The sequence below is a fragment of the Scomber japonicus genome, chromosome 5, assembly GCF_027409825.1.
Source record: "Scomber japonicus isolate fScoJap1 chromosome 5, fScoJap1.pri, whole genome shotgun sequence".
Lineage (NCBI taxonomy): Eukaryota > Metazoa > Chordata > Actinopteri > Scombriformes > Scombridae > Scomber > Scomber japonicus.
In genome coordinates this window covers 34532252-34553258 of record NC_070582.1, presented here as the reverse complement: position 1 = coordinate 34553258, position 21007 = coordinate 34532252, and the positions used below count along the sequence as shown (strand labels likewise).

The 21007-nt window shown below is 38.6% G+C and overlaps 1 protein-coding gene across 1 annotated transcript in view; it reads right to left on the bottom strand.

Moving 5' to 3' along the window:
- Positions 1 to 21007, bottom strand: part of LOC128359518 (uncharacterized) — a 122260-nt gene that overhangs the window by 37211 nt on the left and 64042 nt on the right. The window contains exons 4-9 of the mRNA XM_053320010.1: positions 19937 to 20034; positions 18969 to 19046; positions 17827 to 18049; positions 15045 to 15237; positions 9357 to 9582; positions 453 to 1266 (exon numbers count right to left, since the gene is read on the bottom strand). Of these exons, the coding sequence (XP_053175985.1) occupies positions 453 to 1266; positions 9357 to 9582; positions 15045 to 15237; positions 17827 to 18049; positions 18969 to 19046; positions 19937 to 20034 (1632 nt within the window). The remainder of the gene's footprint in view (positions 1 to 452; positions 1267 to 9356; positions 9583 to 15044; positions 15238 to 17826; positions 18050 to 18968; positions 19047 to 19936; positions 20035 to 21007) is intronic.

The window sequence follows — 21007 nt, the reverse complement described above, 5'->3', positions numbered from 1 at the left end:
CATTTATAGCCTATTGCACTGCACCCTAGTTGCTAAATAGTCATTAATACAGCTTTAACTTTGCATTTAGTTTGGTTTAAATTACTAATCTGTTATGTGTTGCTTTACATTAGAAGAAACATTAGCGGAGAAGTTACTCTGAGTCACTCTCAGTTCCCATGTTCATACAAGCAGAAGAGCCTCCAGTATGCATGTGCCCATACCACAAAATTATTTCCCCTCTGGCATAAAAAGTTAATCAACAATCAATACCAACATGACCAACTCAGTGTCAATTGGTGTCCCTGTGCTCTGTCTTTTTTCTGTTCAAACTGTTCAAACTGTGTCTAAAATCATGAATTCATTCTTAATTATGTAGTTAAAAGAATTTCCAATGACATTCTACAGCAGGTATTATGTGGCGTAATGTAAAATAACACTACTCCACTCTGTCAGCACACTGTAAAACTCACCTTTCCCTCCTGAAGACGATAGCAGAGCAGAGTGAAGTTTAGCTTCATTAGCTGAGAGACGCTCAGTGTCTTCCTGCTCTGTCTCTGTCCGTCTTTCACTCTCTACCACTCGCTCAGATATCAGCAGCTCAACTTCCCACTTCTCTCCTTCCTGTTTTCCTACGATAGTGGTGGTTGGCAAGGCAACAGCCTTCCTGTCAGCACAGTTCCCATCACCACTTGGTACAGACGCTGGGTTTATGGGTAACTGAGTCTCCTCTGTTCTGGGACTATAGAGATTTTTTGTGATTCCCGCCTCACCAATCACAGATGCCTCTGCCAGTTCTATGGGTGACAGAGCTCCCTCTGTGTGACTTCCTGTTGTTTCTGGCTGTCTCTGTGCAGTTCCTTTACCAGCCTCTGGGGTACCACTGTTATTTCCTGGAGATTCTCTTGCACGTCTTGTGGTTTTTGTAGTTCTCCTTTTGTTTTTAATGTTACGACCAGCATGAGAGTTGGCAGCTGGTGTGCTTTTCTGCTCTCCCCCAGTTTCCTGGCTCTGACACACAGTTCCAGTGGTACAGGATGTCTGAGTGACAACAGCGGAGTCCTCCCCAAGCTTTCTCTCCTCCAATGACAAGGGACTTCCCAGTTCCTCGGTCACTGTTCTACAGTTCTCTGTGGTTACCACAGCCGGACCTGCAGCCTCCTTGCTCTCCTGTTGGCTGTTAGACCAGGGTTGCAATCCACAGTCTGGGCTGACCAGCTCGTGATTGATGGAGGCAGATGTGGAGGCATGTGTCAGTGTGATAGTACCACCAAGATCTGAGATTACCTGCAAAGAAAGAGGAGAAATCCAAAGTAAGTGATGATGAAAAAACAGCAACCAAATTGGACTGCCTGATGACGTAACAGATACATGTGATCTTAGCATGACGAAAAAGCTAAACTGCTCCTAAATCCATTCATGCAAGATCACACTGTAACCATGGTAACATGTATGCACATGGAACATTCTCAGTTTAAATGAAAAGGGGATCAAACAGAGGTGTAATGTGTATTTTAGGTATTCCTCCTTTGACTCTGGACCATGCATTGTGTCATGAAGTACAAACATAAACCATAACAGCAGTGCTATGGTAACAACAAGACCAAGTCGGCCAAAGAGAGACCGAACATTACTCAAAAACTTCTTTCTACTCTCAATTATGATGTGTTTTAATATTCATACAAAACAAGACATCAATCTCATAGACAGTTATTACATTAATTACAAAACCTTTTATTCCTTCTGTGTTTGTGTCATGCAACTTCTGCAAAAACCTCTGCTCAACTACCGGCTTCAGCTATCTGATATTATCACACATCCAGTCCGACCGAAGGCAGGAGGAAACCACATTCATCTAATATCTAAGCCATGGTGATGCAAATGTGATAAACAAGTAAAAAAAAACAATTAGACATTGCACAGCTGAGTTTGGTTTCCTTCAACAAACTCCTCCAATAATTCTCTTTATAATGCAAATACACAGTCGGCATCTTCCTGTAACCGACACAGCATCAGTACGGCTCAGAACATCATCTGGTCAGAGTCACCTTTGACCCTGAGATGAGTAAATTGGACCAGGTTTGATATAGAGACTGACACAGAGAAAGAAAAACCCATTAACATTCCATGAAGCAACCCAGTGATACAACTACATAAAACTAATATAACACAGATCTTGGTGTCTCTTCAGACGTCAGAACTTATAGAAGAAACTTCACTCCCTTTTTTCTGCCATCAGATTGGAGTCATACAGACCACTGTCATAAATGAAAGGACACTACACCAGCCACACTATACATTCCTTTTGTCCCGCTGTGTGTCTTGAAACAACACCACAGAGTGGGAAAGAGAAAATTTGTTCTTTTTCTTAAAGAAAAACTGTTCCATAACATGTTTAAGTACACATATATGATCAACCCATTTAAAATAGTATTATCATCACCACCTTACATTCAGTATATTAATAAAAAGTCTAATAGTTATTACTGTCCTTAATGTTCACATTCCTCTTATGCAGGAGCAGCCAGTCAGAGCTGCCAGCCGCCAATATCCATTCATCCATTCAAACAAGCACAGATCTGCATATGGACCAACCAGCAACTCTTTATATATTCATTCAAAACTTTGTCTATAGCAGCAGTCTTACCACTCTTAAGGCTCACAAAGCCTTTTGCAACTTCCTCTTCTGTAAAAGCAACATTTAGTTCCTCAACAGCAGATATATGATGAGTGCTGGCATCCTCTGTTAACACATCTCTTTCACTCATAGAAGTCTTTCAACTGGACACAACATTCTTCATCGTTATTATTTCCAGCAATCATATCACAGTAAAGCTTTGGGTTTGTCACTTTCATTTTCCTAAACTCACTGTTAAATGTCTTTCTATGAGCTCTCTGTGTCTTTATCAGTTCTCTTTTATATTCTTTACTTTTAATATTTACGTTTTTTCCATTTCACAGTTTAACATGTATTATGTCTGTCTTTTATATCGACATTCAAAATTTATTCATGCTGTTCTTTTCCACAGCTTTCTAGGGAAAGTAAGTCTTTTACTATCAATCATGACTCTACATATTTTCTCAGTTATTTCATCCACAGACATCACATCCCAGTTATGTAACACATTATCCAAATTGCCTCACTGGATTTTCTACATCCTCCTCTCTTTTCTCTTTGTGCTATTTTTTCAATTTCTGTCCAGTCTTTTATAACACAATCTATATGCAGTCATGATGAATCATTAGTTCCTTATTGTAAACTTTATAGTTCCCATACAACACAGATTCAATCATACAGTGCTTCTGAGAAAAAGGCAATCATTATGTTGGGTGGAGGTGGAGAAACTGTTTGCAGAGCGGTATCCAGGTTCACAAACCTTGAGTGTCACCTTTTCAATGAAGAATCCAATAAAGTAAATATGAAGACAGCTCAGTTACACAAACACTACAGTTAAACCTGCTCCTGTTTTTAGTAACAACTGTTCTCCAGCCAGAGGCAGCTTCCTGGATCATCTGCCCCAGAAAGTAACAATGATAGTTACATAAATGATGCTCTTCTTCATTACTCAGATGGTCAACACTCTTTCCATCAAAGGGAGGAACTCACAAGTCATCTCAAGATGAGAAGACATTTGGAATCAATAGAAAGGTAGCTTGTGTTAGATCATCAAACACACCAGTATCTTGTAACCCACATTAAAATATGAATAAATAAGGTGAATAAAAACAGTTCATTAAAATTCATAAATAAGTTAAAATGGTTAAAATGTTAGTTAAAATTACCATTCTACAATTATAAAAAGTTAAAACACAGTTAATTTAAATAAGAATTGTTAAAAACACACTGTGATAACCATTCAATGTAAATGTTTAAAATTGGGCCGATGTAAAATACTATCCCTTTAAGAGACTCGGTGCTTCGCTCTGTGACCCCCGCATGACGCAGATTGCAGGCAGAGCGGACCTGAGAGCAGACGAGACGAGCAGAGAAATTAGCAAGTGAATATAACTTTTTGAGTGATTTAAGCGGTAAAAGATAATAACTACACGGCTGGAAAGGCTGCAAGAAACTGTATATTCAAACTGCAAGAGTTTTGGTGAGTCTCAAACTGTGTTATTTGCCTGTAACTTTTAAATGTGTGGATGCTAACTAAATGCTAGCGCGGTAACGGTGTGGAGAAAACTATCACACAAATTGGTTAGCTGCTAATATTTTCGGTTTATGAAGTGAAGTGTTTGAAAGTGTGTTTTGTGTTTATGGAGAAAAGGAGGTTATATTGTGTTAGAAGGAGAAGTTTAATCTCACTATGTGTAGCAGTAATGTTACAATGCAGCGCAGTGGTAAAACTTTATTGATACGATTTACACTGACAAAGTAATTTACTTCTCTTATGACCTGTTGTACAGGTCAGGTTTTTTTCCTGTGTTATTGTTCCCGGTTAAAGTTGAGACTTGGGTGTGAGGGGACCACGCACACGCCCAGGATACAAGATGGCGAGCCAGACCCGCGAACTCCGTTCTTAAAGGGATGAGTTCATCTTCAGTGTGGCAGTGAGGGGATCCGCTGCACGAGGACTGTTGGTAATCTCTGCCTATGGGTAGGAGTGATGGATCGTTTTTTCCGTCTTTTTGAACTGAACTTTGAACTGAAGTCTGGAGTAAAAAGATACTGAACTGTGAATTGATCTGGATTAAGAAGAGACTGAACTCTGAACTGGAGTACAAATATTGAACTTTGGGTTGAAGTGTTACATTTTGTGTGTTATTTTCATAATTGTTATCATTGTGAATTGATTCTCAAGTGTTTCATTTCAATGTGATTCAGAGAGATATATGATTGTTCTCTCATTTATGAGAAAAGAAAAAGAGTTAACTCAGAAAGATAAGTGAACTAAAATAACCTAAATTCAAATAAGTTATAAGTTATAGACCGGTCTAAGACAATTATTCTAACTAAACTAGGTAAACATCTAACTAAGATGTGTTATTTGAACTAAAATATCTCTAACCTAAGAAAAACTAAGGTGAAAGAAAAGAGTGTGAAGAAATCTATTTTGTTACCTGCAGGGTGTTCTATTTGAGTGTTATTTGTGTGTTATATTTTTCTACTGTCAGTAAAGTGCCGGCTTTTGCATTTGAAGTATCTGGTCTCTGGCTCAGTTTGTTTGTTACCCCACTCCTTTAGAATCTAGAATTGGTCCAGTAGCTTTAATTGTGTGTATCAGTGATATATGTGCTACAATCTACTCTTGTATGGTGCGATATAAGCTAGCAGGAGCACGACGTTCCAGTATATTTCTATTCATTTGTACACAAACAAAGACATTACTATGGTTTACCTTCTGCACACGTTTATCCCAGATAGCACTATTACTTCATTGGACAACGAAGAGGCAGACATAAAAGAGGGGAAGAGTGAGATGGGTATGACATGTAACAGAGGTCCTGTCTGGAATCACACCAAATGTTGTGGTTAGTATTACTTACTGCCATCAGCAGTTTGTAAGATAATATTGCTTCTTGATAAAAACTTAGAGGCCCACGTGAGTTTTATCTCATCAAATCCCGCATTTCTAGTTTACTTCTAATGCCACACACATTTAGGGTAATTATTCACTTTACACAGTCCTTACAGACTGTGTAAAGTGAATTCAGGCATTTTCTTCTAAACACATTAAATAGGTCATAAATGTATTTCTAAAAAAGTTGTAAAAAGCATTTCAACCATTTAGATTTGAATTGTGGAGCTAGGCTTCACAAACTGTGTTTCAAGCATAAACCCGCCCCTGCTGCTGTAGAGATATAAATACATTCAGCGCACACTACTACTACAGTCTACAGTTAGCCAGTTTAGCTGAGTTAGCCGCTGAGCTAGCAGCCAAGTTAGCGCCGAGCTAGCAGCTGAGTTAGCAGCAGAAAGCTCTCAGATGTAGCGTCCATGTTTCGTGTAGAGGTGGTGACTTTGATTGACAGGTGACACTTGGTAGGGGGCGGGGTTTCAGTAAACTGGGCGGGCACTCCCACAGCGTTCTGGTAGCAGAGAAAGAGACTGAGTTTTACGCAACTTTGAAGCCTAATTTCATATATTTGGCGATTTTTTTAATCATTCAAATTTGGCAGGGTGGTTAGGGTTAAGGTAACACACTTTTCTGTGGTATGTCAAACTCAGAACACATATTTATTCTTACTTTAAGCCATGATATCTCTTTAGCATGCAAACACACATGCATATTTAACTTAATAAACATCTCAAATTTCAAGAGTCCTTGCACATGGACACTATATATGTGAGCACTTCCTTCTACATATTGTTTTTCTTCAGCTTCCTCTTTTTCATCATCAAGTCAGCCTTCCTTCTTCTGCTTGTAAATCTGACATCAGTCATCAGTCATTGGATGGTTCCTCCACCCAGCCTGTGTGCTGTTGACACATCCTGCTACTTTACATGTGAATTGGCAGCTGCAGCAACTCTGCACACTTTCTGCACCTTCTCAGTTTGAGCATGATGCATGAGCACTTCTCTCACAGCTTTTCAGTGACATCGTCCATTAAGCCTGTTTTCATTTGGAGCTGAAGTTGTTTCACCTTTTCAAATCCTTGTCAAAAGCCTTCCAACAGGTATTAACTGTATTAGAAATATTTTTTATTATTAGATAATCACCATCAATCATTCCAGCAGTTTAATACACATCAACTATCCTCCACAATGTGTTTTCAGTCCAGTAAAACACATTGAGCTGTATTTTCACGGAGGTGCACAGATCAGCACAAGTGGTATTTTCTTGACTTTGAAACTCATTTTGCACACCTGTGTGGGAGGCACAAATAGGTGGGAGGTTCATTCAAGGTAGTAGATAGCAAAACACCTGAAGACACACTGCTCTACAGACTGAATGACAATCTGTGGCACCATTTAAATCCACTGCTGCTTTGTTGATTTTATCAACAGGATCAACTTAAATACTGCTGCAGATATGCTGCAACTATGTATTCATGATTCAAATAGAAATAATTTCTTTCAATTAAACAATCTTCAACCAAAATTGTAAAAAATGAAATTCTGCTTTTTATGAAGTGTCAGAGTAGCAGCTCATCTTTCTTTGAAGCAAAAATAACGTCTCATGTTTTATTCTTGTAACACGCTGCAGTGCAAACACTGCTGTGTAACATTAATAGAAAACCTTTTTTTTTCTATGCTTATTAGAGTAACTGACTGATCCAACTCCATCTGTGATTGGCTGCAGATTTGTGGTGATGTGTTCATGCTGTGATGTTCTGAGCCATGGAAACATTTTGTGAGCTTTTGTTATCATGTCTAATAATAATCACCACACCCACTGATCTATATTCACCTTCACTCAGCCTGCTTGTATGTTGTACTGCTGCACATGCATGAACCAATGCACTTGTGTGGTTAAAATAGGGCCCTTGTGTCCGCTCAGTGTCTTCTTGTGTGCCATATGAGGTCGACATAATTATTCTCGTTGCCATTTATTTCTTTATGAGAAAATGAACACATCCAACTCTGTAAAGTGCAGCAGGACCTGCTGTCAGAATGGGATAAACCCATCTGGCTCCATGTAGCACTGTTGATGAAGGATGATCACCAGAAATTTACTGACTGCATATTTACTCTGCAAGTCAGTGTGAACAGGAAACAGACCACAACTAAAATAATACAACATCAGGGGTCCATTCATACAGCCTCTTCAGAAAAGCGGTGCTTATTGTGGAACACCTGACTTGAATGAGTCTAACAAATGAGATCAGGCTAAAGCGTTCCATAAAGGCAGATCCATGTTCACACAATCAAACTAATTCAAGACAGGTTCAAGTATTCAGACTAATTGCGTGTGCACACCATTCATGAGCAGCTCATGATGTTGAACACAGATCAAGAAGAAGAATTTAAACATAGGATCACACAAAGAGGTTACACAGCAGCAATACATAAAACCCCAGAGAAAGGCTGGCAGGACATTGCTGATGGATTGAATGTGTCTGATCTCTCTCTGAAGGTGTGCTCTTGTTGCAGTGCCCTGTGTACTATAGCAGCTCTGTCATGTTTAAGCTCCTCAATCAAGGGACAGGCCTTGACTAACAGAGAAACAGAGCATGGGTTGAGGTCATTATATAGACTAGACCTTAATTAGTTAAAAGAAAAAGGGAAACGCCTGGACATGCATCCACTAAACATGACTTTGTTTACTTTTTTAAAAAATGTACTAATCGGAAACAAATACCTTTTAAAACAGCGCTTCCTACCAGGAAAATAACAGTTAAAGACATATGGATTTAAATATTACATTTCTTGTCATTTATTTATGAGGATATTATTCTGTCAGGGTAATTTCGATTCACTAAGCATATGTTTCAATGTCTCAATGTGAGATATCATGCATACACGCACACACACACACACACACACACACACGTGATTATTATTAAGTCAATTTTATGTGAACTTTGGTTCACAGGTTGGTTTGCCAGCATAAATTGCCATGGTAACTGAGTTTGAACTATTGCTATATAGACCAGGTCCCTGTTCCATAAATAACTAGGTTTATTTCGTTAGTCTGGCTCATTTTCCAGCAGATTCGGTTCCATAAAGCAAGCTCAGCATAGTTCAAGCTCAGTTACCACGGCAATTTATGCTGGCAAACTAACCTGGCTCGGACCAGGCTAACTGTCAGGCTTAGCCTGAAACAAAAACAGATCATTTAATACATTATATGGCTTCATTAATCACCATCATTTAAAAAGAAAATCAGTTCACATGAAGTCGACTTAATAATAATCACATATCTATCTATATCTATACATCACACATATTTCACATATTTAAAATATATATCTATATAGATATATATTTTAAATATGTGAAATGTGTGTGATGTGTTGATGTAGTGACAGTGTGAGACACAGCTCAGCTACATGATAACATTCCATCAGACACGTAAACTAAACCTTAGTTACCACAACATATCTGCAAGTAAACAAAGCCGAGCTGAACTCAAATACCTGTTCAACCACAGTTAGCATGATAATGTAGGTCAATGCTGAACCAGGAATCAGCTCTACAACATCTAACTGTGAAATTATTATATTAACAGACAGTTCATTGTTCACCTTCATCTACACTTCAAGTGGTGTTGACAATATGGACAAACTATGTAAGCAATAAAGCTGTGAATGAAGTGTTATAACTGATAAAATGCAGAAACAAACAGGAGTGTGTAACATCTAATACACACACCTAACAGCAATGTAACAGTTCCAGTGTATAAAACAATGTAATGTCTTCACATCAGAAATGTCTTTCAGTAGGATCATTATTAGTAGTGAAATGTAACATGATATCAACACTGTCAGCTCACCTGTTTGTCTCTGTGCAGCTCAATGAGCCTTCTCAGATCCGTCACCTGGTCTTGTAAATGATGGCCTCCGCTGCTCTCTGTTCCTGCCTCCTCCTCCCTCTGCTTCAGGCTGGGGAATGTGAGCGTGTAAGTACCAAGACTTGAGTGGTGCCGAAACATTCGGCCCCCTGGGAAAAAGTGCAACTCATCCTTTGGTTCCACCTGGACATCTGAAGACGCTTCATACCTGAGAGGAATCAGACATATGTGTATCTGAGCAACTTAAGGAAATAACCAAAAAATAACAAAACCAAGCTGTACCTACTTCTTTCAACCATGCTTTAGACAATAAATTCATTAATCAAGCAACTGAAGTTAAACAAAGAGTCACAATATGAGTAAAAAGTCAGAGCAAACATACAACTAGAAGACAAACCCTGGTGAGCACACAACACCCAGCATGTGTGACACAACCAGCTCTATGTGCAGGATGACATCACATCACTCATTGAGACTTTGTAACCACACCCTCCCCAAAACCTCCCACACCCTGAGCTCAAATCAGCTGAGCTGCCAATCAACACACTGAAACTCATTGTTCTCTGAATGCATTGTATAGTTGAGCTGCAAGCCGAAATTTAAGCGCTTCAGCATCAAAAGACTCAATTACTGGCATGTAGTGTTCAGAGTGTGTGTGTGTGTCTAAATAACAGCTACTTTGTGTGTATTTATCCAACTAAAGCTTTTTAACATGATTCCGACAGTTTAGCTGATACACACCAGTGGTTTCTAAAATACTTCCATCATTAGTCACTGTCAAAACATATTTGTCTTATACATACATACACACAGACACACAGAGCAAATGAAGCAATGTCTGTAGTAAACTGGTTTGTCTTCATAGTGACAGTACTGTCACTATTTCTACACTGTCCTTTCAGCCAACTTAGTTTTGAATTGATTTGAACATAGAAAGTATCAGCAGTGGACTGTTGCCTCAGATGACATGACAGTGTTTGAAATGTTAACATCCTGAAAAAGACAGAACAGGTTTTCAGTTTATGGCCTGGAGATAAGAGAAGATTATTAAAATTATTAAGTCAATAAAGGTGGAACTATGTTTTCAGGTTTAGCAGAAACAACAATACTTTAGGTAACAGAACTCAAGTAACTATATAAATAATAGAATTGAGTATTTCTATATCCATCCAGGGATTACATTAGACTCATTAGAATGATTGAATTCATTGGACTATTAGAAAACTGTCGTTTGTGTGAATCTAATGTTGAAACATCTAAATACTTGTTCTACAGCTGTAGATCAACAACATGTGGTCACATGATTGGCTTCATTCTGAAGGAAATCAATGTGGACCATCTTACATTAAAGAACATCCATTACAACTGTGGAGGACAAAGTGTTCCATGCATGAAAAGCAGATTTACTAAACCAGCCCACTTGTTGAATATATTAGTGAATGAATATCTAGTACATAACAAAGTTCTGGAGAGGATACACATTAGTAAAGATCCAAAACTTGATGCTTTACTAACCAAATCCAGACTTGTTTGGAAATAAAGCAACTAAACTAGAAGGAAAGAAAAAATGTATTAAAGTAAATGGTCATTTCAAAAAACGAATAACTAATGTGTAAAAATCAATTATACTATGTTCATATTCAGAAAGATCACACTGAGGTACAGGAGTCGAGTTTACTTCAAACTGAGAATATTAAAAAAGACCTGATTCAAGTATTATCAATACATCAATGTACTTTTCAAGAGTGACACTGCATTAGTGTATAAACATGTATAGAAATTACAATTAAAGACCGTGTAAAGTGAATTCAGACATTGTCTTCTAAATACATTAAATAGGTCATAAATGTATTTATAAAAAAGGTGTAAAAAGCATTTCAACCATTTAGATTTGAATTGTGGAGCTAGGCCACCAAGCTAGCAGCCAAGTTAGCCGCCGAGCTAGCAGCTGAGTTAGCAGCAGAAAGCTCTGACCTAGCGTTCATGTTTCTGGTAGAGGTGGTGACTTTGATTGACAGGTGACACATGGTAGGGAGCGGGGCTTCAGTGAACTCCCACAGCATTTGGGAGCAGAGAAAGAGGCTGATTTTTACACAACTTTGAAGCCTAATTTCATATATTTGGCGATTTTTTTAATCATTCAAATATGGCAGGGTGGTTAACAACACACTTTTCTGTGGTATGTCAAACTCAGAAAACATATTTATTCTTACTTTACACAGACTTTAAAGTCAGTCGTTCACATAATGAGTTGTGTAAGTCATCAGGGATACCAGTGTACTGAGCTGTAGGATTAGTTGTAAATGATTCATGAGAAACATCTCACATGTGAAACTGAAGCCAGTCTGCAGAACGAGAAGTTCCACATCTCCAGGTGAGTCATGAGGACACATAACCTGATAACATGGAAACCTATTCATAACATTGTTGTAAATAAACCATGTTGTCTCCACCAGGTTGGCACTCTCTGCATGTGAGCCACAGTTACAATCATTCTTATTGGCCAAGTATGTTTGAACACATGAGGAATTCTGGTGGAGTGGCTCTCAATGTACTTTCACACAACACAGACACTCACTTCAGACAGATACACACAGAATGACAGTATACAACAAGGGAAACTGAGAGAAATATTAAATGGAAAAAGCGACATGTTACTTTTTATGCATATATTAGTTGGTAATATACAGTATATACAGCCTGCTCATATATACAGTAATGAATGAAATGTATTTTAAGGTGCAGTGCGTGTGTGCACTGAGAATATCTTTGCAGAACAAAAAGTTATTTATATAGGACAACGTTATTAGGCAATATTCAGGGAAAATTAAATAATAATCATGGAACTCCTGAAATAACAATAAGTTTCCTAGTTGCACAAAAAAATGTTAGTTTGCAGATTTGACTGTGGCCCACACCCTCCCTATCTGTGTTCTCACTGTGTTTGTGTCTGACACTTCAGCAGCTGTGTGGAAAAGCATTGTTCTGTGAAGGATTGGTTCATGGCTCAGCTCTGACTCTCCTGACAGACATCTCCTCTCTCTATTCATCTGTCCTTACAAGCATCCACCCCTTTTTTCCCTTTTCCTTCTCCAGCAAAGGAAACTGACTGTCTCAGTGCCTGTGATGACATCACTATAGAAAAAAAGAGGGGGAGGAGGAGAGTGAGGCATGGTGAGAGATTATAATCCCTTCTGCCTATGATGAAGTGACTCACTCTCTCCACCATTAGATGAACACATACAGCTGAAGAAACACTTTAAATGAATTGTTTTCCCGTTAGTTTCCTTAAAGCAGCTCTCAATCAATCAATCAATCAATCATTCAATCTTTATTTGTATAGCGCCAAATCACAACAAAGTTATCTCAAGGCACTTTACACATAGAGCAGGTTCTAAACCGAACTCTTCAAGTTTTAACTTTAAAGAGACCCAATATTCCCACATGAGCAACAGTGGCAAGAAAAAACTCCCTTTTAACAGGAAGAAACCTCAGGCAGAACCAGACTCAGAGTGGGCGGCCATCTGCCTCTGTGCTAATGAGATTAGAAATAAAGCAGACGACTGATAAAACCTTCATCTGTGATGGAGAACAACTTCTCTAACACAAATACAACACAGTTTGCAAGCATTACATTACTTTTCTTTTCATCCTGGAAAAAGTGAGGGGGCTACATGTTCTACGTTGCTCATGTCATGTGGATGTAGATATCCAATAGGGGAAGGCAGAGGCGGTCCTGGCTAGTCTTGCGCCCTGGGCAGACCGACTATTGGCGCCCCTGCCCACAAATCCTTCATCACACAAAAAATAAGATAAATAAATGAAATATAGTATGTAAACACCAAAGTAAATTACACACATCCGTCATCATACAAATGAATAAAATAAAATAAATAAATGAAAAATACTAATAATTAACGAAATCTGACAGACTTTCACCCTTTTTACAACTGGCATTAAAATGTTTTGTGGGTGATTAGATTGCTATCAGGGAGTTCTTGACCACATGAAAGTGCAGGTGTAAAGTTATTTATTCATTTATTGCATTTTCACATAACCCAATAACTTACATGTAGCTATAGCGGGTCTGTATTAATTTTATAAATGTATTATTATTTATTTGGAAGCAGCAGTTTGTGTTGTGTGGCCTGGGATCATAATCATCACAGGTCAGTCTATCCCCCGCCCCTCTCCTCCCCTTGCTTTTCCTCTGAGAATGAGGGTAGCCTATTAAAGCCCATAGACTGTATAAGAGAAGTTAAGATAAGTTAAAGCCTTGGATGTACATCCATGGCTGAGACTGTATCTGTTGACTGTATGTTATCACAGTGGAAGGCTAAGCTCGAGGGGTGTGGCGATGACATGATCGAAACACAGGTATGCGTCTTCACCATCCACACGAACACTCAAGGGCTGCGTTTGCGATTTTTTTACCCTGGGACCAGGTTTCAGAAAGCTTCGTTTTCAGGCAATGCGTTTACAGTATTCATTTGGACGATCGGCCAAAACTTGCAAAACATCTGCGTTTAAACCAAAAAGCGTGTCCGTGTGGATGGCCCCTGAGACTCACTCACAACCTGCTCACAGCCTCTGCAGTCGCAAGTTGATCCCCCTCCCTCCCCTTTGCCTTTTCTTCTGACACACACAACCTGTAAACATGACTGTCAGCAGCAAGTTGACGTGATAGTATGGGCGCCTCATCGCCCACTGCACCAACTTGATGTGGAAATGAGCGGTATTAGTCTAGAAAACTGGCGATTTTTCTTTTTGAGGACGCGCTTTTCTTTTTTTGAGGAGTCGGACGGACTTTTTTTTCCTTTTTTTTTTTTTTTGAGAGCGCTCGTGCGCCCCCAAGTAGATTGCGCCCTGGGCAGTTGCCCACATTGCCCATAGCAAAAACCGCCACTGGGGGAAGGTGATATGGTCCTAAAATAATATTATATTTCACAGGTATTTCTGAGATGAAATGACAAAATACTTCTGGCAGGATTATTGTCTCTCCTCGTACTCAACTGGATGTTTCTGCTTGATGAGATGAAATAAATTTTTTATATTGTCTTCTTGCTGTTCTTAAATACACCAATCAGCCATAACATTAAAACCACCTGCCCAATACTGTGTAGGTCCTCCTTTTGCCCCCAAAACAGCTCTGTCCCATCAATGCCTCTGAAGGTATCCTCTGGTATCTGGCACCATCAGCAGCAGATCCTGACCTAGTCCCCTAGCCATCACCATCTTTCCTTTGTCAAAGTGGCTCAGATCTTTACACTTCCAACACATCAACTTCAAGACTTGACTGTTCTCTTCCCATCCATTAATGAGATCATAACTGTGGTTTGTTGTACATCTCCCATTTATGGAATGTCCTCCACCATGAGCTAGTAGCAATGGTACTGCTGCCTTCAGCCATGCTTGTTATTGCTGTGCATAACAGTATGATGTCATTACATCAACAAGTTGGAATACTGGCTTTATTGTAGCTACTTGTAATAACAAAAGAGTTTTGAAGAGGTAGTTTGGTATCGTGGCACCTGTCATTTAAGTAAAAACTTTGTGTGTGAAGCTGTGTGAGCGCCATGTTTCAGATCGCATTAAAACTAATACAGTTCTTTCACACAGTATGGGTCTTTACAAGCCCATATGAATGAAATCCTGGTATCAGGTACTCACTGTGTAAAGAGCTCTAACAGCTGCTGGTGTCCCCTGGTCTTTGCCAGACATGCTGGAGTTTGTCCCTGAGCGTTGGTTTGCCTCAGTGCCTCCCGTCCTCCTGGCTGCTGCAAGAGGAACGATGCCACCGTCCTCAGACCATGACCAGCTGCCAAGTGGAGCAGACTGGAGTACTGCTGGCACTGAGACTGAGCTGGAAGGAAGAAAAAAAGAAAACAAATGAGGGGGCAGACTCAACTGATAAGCTAGAATGATGTGAGGTAGACACCTGGTGGTGAGAGAGATGTGGGAATGACGAGCAATCACAAGTTCAGAGGAGTGTTTTGTTCTGTTCTGTGTGGTAGACTTTTCATTTTAAACCAAAGCAAGCCAACATTACCAAAAACTGATTTGGTTTAAAAAAACAAAAACAATATTCAGACATTTTTTAGGTTGAGAGGTTGTTCAAGTGTTACCTGGACCATACTGACTTCATCATGTATTTATCAAGCTTAAGAACAATGAGGACTGATGTTACATCTAATTGTCAAACTTTGGGAGCGTGTCTATGTTCCCACATTTCTAAGAGATTATTAAAATCTAGACCCTATGTTCCCACAGCCCTCCTTCCCACAGACATGTGGGGTGTCCTGGTACCTCTGTGAGGCTACTAGTGAAAGTCCCTCATGAGCAATAATTTACAAATTAAGCACTGAGGTGGGCACAACGCTGTCCTGATTGGGCCATCTTTTTGTGCTCGCAAGATCAGGTAGACCAGGCTTTTCTCCTCATTGGGTTGATCAATCCATCTGATATGGCACAGCACATAGTTCTATCCAATCTGCTGATGCCTGACTTTCATGCTGGAGACTGGGGTTTGTTTCCCACTTGGGCCGAAAAGATTCACGTGTGACACTGGGTGCTGTAGACCCAGACGAGTGTGGGGGTGAATGTAATGTAATGGATGCAGTTGTAAAATATAACCCTAACCCTAACCCTGTGAGAACATATGGGCCTAATTTTGGAGAAAAAAAGTAAGTAATGTGGGAACATAGCGCTAACCCCCAAACTTTAAGCAATTAAACAAGACGGTAGTTAAGCACAGCTGTGCTTGAAGCTAAATGCTAACTTTAACTTTAGTTCTATCATGCTTATGCAAAGCTGCTTAGATACATGTTAATTTTAGTTTAGCTTGATAGTGGGCTAACATTTCCTGAAAATACAGCTAAGGCTGATGGAAATGTTTGTTTTATCAGCAAATACCTGAAAAAACAATAAAGTATTGGACAAAATGATTTTTGATGAAAGGTTGATAGCATTAGAGGAAAGTGGGACATGACATAGTGTCTCGAACCATGAATGTCTGTTCAAAATATCCTGGAAATCCATCCAATAGTAGTTGAGATATTTTAGGTTATTACAATCTATAGAGATATTGCTAAAATGACAGGTGCATGTATAACAGAGAAGCATGCACAAGTGAAGCAATTGCATGAAGAGTGAGGCCTTGTCTCTAATCAGTGATGGACTGATCACCAAAAACAACAAGGGTGTCCCAAACTGTATCTATCCCTGATTAAATGTCATGTGTTATATTTGATGATATCATCATTGACTGATCATTTATCACAGCAGCTCAGTTTGTTTGTAGGGTCAATACCTAATATCTAATATCTGTAATATAATATAAAAATAATTGATTTGTTTATTTTCTATGAATTTAAAATATCCACAATGTGCTGTGGTAAACTGAATCTGTACTGTGAATATAGTTGCTGATTTTCCTACTTGGCTAATTGCTATATAAGTTCATTTTATTATTTGTGTTGAATCACTGGGTGATGCACCTAACCACATTACAAAAAAGAGGCTTGTTTTCACTGCTGGGTAGAAGGATGTACATGCACAGAATGTATGAAAGGAAGTGATGACAATAAATAAGTATAAATATAAAAACATGTACTGTGTACGGCTGCTTTTCTAGTGGGAGAGCAATTATTGGGTCCAACAAAACTAATCAGCTGTGCTACTGGCCATCAGAATAATCATCCATCACCTCAGAGGCTTCAGCCTAGACTTCATCCAGAACAGAGCAGCATTTACAACTGCTCACTGAGTGGGAAACTTTGTTTCTGGCATGTTTGACATAGAATTTCCTGCTGATTGTGAGATCCAAAAAACAGAACAGAATATAATGAGAGAGATGAAGAGGCAGAAAATGACAGAGATGACAGACTGAAGTAAAGAATTCATGCAGGCATTTCAGTACTCAACATGCAGGAGAATAGACTTTCACTGAGAAAAGCCTTGATAACCAAATTGTATATATATAACACAGTTAAGAACAGATACCATGTGACCACAATGATCCTGATTTGAATCTGTCTGGTACATCTGTTTATTATCTAACCTCAAACCAGCAGGAGACAACTGGTTCATTAGTAACAGCTACTGAGAGCCACAGCTCTTTCTATTGATAATGTATTAATAATATTCTGCATGCTCAGTCTCATCTAAGTTATGTCCTCCAGTGACAGCTGGTGGTTGTCAGGCAGAATATTGAACATTCTGTCTGGACATTCTCAAAATAATGACATTTTAAGTAAAAGAATTACTTTGTTTTCAGAATTGTATGTTTATTTAATCTTTTCTTGAAGCACATTTACTAAATTAAACATGTTGATTTCTTGATGATTAATTAACAAGTCCAATAAACATTTGAGGAATTTGCTTACTTCTATCCCTACAAGAAGAGATTATTCACATATCATTGGTAGACATGAGGCCAGTGAAGTGAACTCACCACTGCAGTTGTCCAGCCGTGTCTCTGTACTGTGTCTGTCTGTGTCTGTGTGTGTGTGTGTGTCTGTCACTGTGTGTGGCACTGTCTGGCTATCCATGTGTCTGCCCACATCTGTCAGTGTGTGTGTGTGCAGTCTTGGTGCAGTCCTCTGGTGGTACACAGTGAGGTGTTTCAAGGCCAGCGCCAAGCTCTGATCCAACCTCTCACACTCTTTCAACGGAATCTGACAGACACAAAATACAGACAGCTGTGTTATTGTTTTTTCTTTCATGGCCTCCCTTAGCAAAACATAGTATACTTGAAGTTCATTTTATTAAGTACTGTATGCTTGAGTGTAAGTATAAGTATAGCAAGTATACTACGGACCATGTACTTGTAGTGTACTAGAAAGTATACTAATTTAATACCTCTTCGGACTAAATTGGAACATTTTCAAGTTTACGAAAGTACACTTTAAGTATACAACAAGTACACTCATCTATATACTACTAGTGGTATATACTTCTAGTCCACATTTTAGTTTATTGAAGTATACTTAAAGTATAGCACAAGTACACTCTTCTATATAGTGCCATTGTACTAGTTCTATACTATATAAGTTTATAACAGGGGTAAAACCTCAAAGTTAATGTGTGTAGTGAAAAATATTTTTATTCTGCTAAATTAAGTGTAAGCACGAGTCAATGACTTGACCTTATTCTGTACTTGGATCAAGATATACTAAGTATTAGTACTTTGTGGCAGAAAGAAGTAAAAAGTATACTAAAGTACAAGTATAAGCTTTAGTATTAAAGTATAATGTAAGTCTTAGTATTAGTGTACTTAGTCTTAGACTTTTCTTTATACTGTTCAGTATAAGCCAAGTAAGTCACTATACTATTCTTAAGTATATAAAATATAGTATATAAAAAGTAAACTTCAAGTATACTGTCTCAGTTTTAGTATAAAATAAGTATAATAGTAGTACACTTGAATACACTACTTTCTGCTAAGGTCTCTCTCCCTTCTAAAACCCTTTCTGTATAAATGAAGCAGTATTCAAATGAAAGCACAAATTGTTGGTGGGCCTTGTCTAAACAATAATATCAGCACATTTTACAATGTTACTTTCTATATGCAACTATTTTAAGCCACCCTCATACCTGCTCATCATCCAATAATAGTGCTTCCTGTGGAGCTGTATTGTCAAGCAGGAAGTGGGCCATGTCGAGAGCCAGGTCCTGCACGCACACACACACACACACACACACACACACACACACACACACACACAAACACACACAAACACACACAAACACACACAAACACAAACACAAACACACACACACTCATCATTATTCTGAAGGCCTCTCAGATAACTGTGTGGTGCCTTCAAGTGCAGGAATGATTTCAGCGTTCATGAGAAGTACACATTTGAACTGCTTTGTCATACTTACAGCAGCTCATTGCTGTCACCATGACAACAATGTCTTCCTGTTATAATGAGAATTCTTTTCACACATTCAGATACTTTTCATGTTATTATGACATTCCTTGTGAAAATGAATAATATGAAATTATTCAACTTTTCTTGTTAACAACATGTCATTTTATCTTCTTATATCCATACTGTCATTTCACAAGAGCAACATTAGAAGATAAGATATTCCTTTATTAGTCCTACAATGGGGAAATTGTGCAATATTGCAGCAGCAATATGGACAGTAAAAGCGTCAATAAAAAAGAGTAAAGAACAATGAATAATAAGTACACAAGCAATAAAAAACCCCCAAAATACCAGTTGAACTGAAAGGACCTAAAATACTGATATTACAATAGTGAAGATTATTTATTATCTGATCAAAACAAACTGTTTTAGTTGTAACTTCCATAAGTTGTTAAAATGATTAAATACTGAAAGAGACATTCTGATATAAAGTGACTATGATTGTTTTATATGGTTTGATGAAGTTTTCATACTTGAGATGAGATCATCCATCCATTACTGACTGTCACATGATGAATATGATGAGACATGCCATAGTAAAAGTTAGGACAAAAGTGATGAACTACATATATTACATGTGTACACAAGAGCATGGAGTGTGCAGAAGTTCACTACATCAGTTACCTGAACAAAGCAGAAGCTCTCCTGCGAGTGTGTGTCCACTGGTCCTCCAGGCCGAGCCAAACATAATGTCACCAAGACCTGCTCACACACATTATGGGCTACACACACACACACACACACACAGACAGATGGAAAGGTTATTTGACTGTATCTGTCAGGTTAAACATCCCATAATACAACAGGGCTCAAACATACACAAAGAAAAGTGACAAAACACTGTTCTAATTCATGACATCATTCATCATATCTTCATTGTTCTTCTTTGGATGGCTGTTAGGTTGCTGTCAGTGAATCACACCTTGTACAAATGTTTCACATAGTGAGTCATTACAGCACAGGCCATTCCAAAGCTACCAGGCCAAATGAAGAGATCACATTTTATTTATGCTCTGACTATTTGAAACTCAGCTATCATTTATACTCCATTTTTCATTGTGCTTCTCTCTCCTCTCCTTCCTCTCTGTTCTCTCTACTCCAACTGGTTGAGGCAGATGTTCTCCCACTCTGAGTCTGGTTCTGAGGTTTCTTCCTGTTAAAAGGGAGTTTTTTTTTCATCTATTCTAATCACTACATTGTAGCTGACAGACTGTGATAATGTGGAACAACTACAATGTTAATGATTCACCATGACTCATCTATAATTATAAAACTTCTGTTTTAGCCACTTTAGTTCCACCTATTTAAGAGAGTATCAGGTCAGATGTGTTTGGTAGAGGATTGACTTTTTAATTGTTTCTTATTTATGCATGTGATGTTCAAATTCTTCAGATGGACTCTTTGAATAGAATCAAAATGGTTCCACATGTTGCCTTAATAGTCTGACAAGAAGCATAAAGGCCTGCTGTTAATCCTGACAACAGGTCTAGTGCAGTGCCTTCAGAAGCTGTAAATGTTTCCGTCTCTCTATCCATCTAATCCATTAGTGAGGAATGTCTTAGTGCTTTAAACACACACTGTTCTCATCGCACAAAAAGCCAGGCAGGAAACTGCTACTGCTCTGAGCAGTGCAGTAGGCAGGGAAGCGAAATACTGACTACACCAATGCTTTACCCGGGCAGGTAGTAAGTCTAG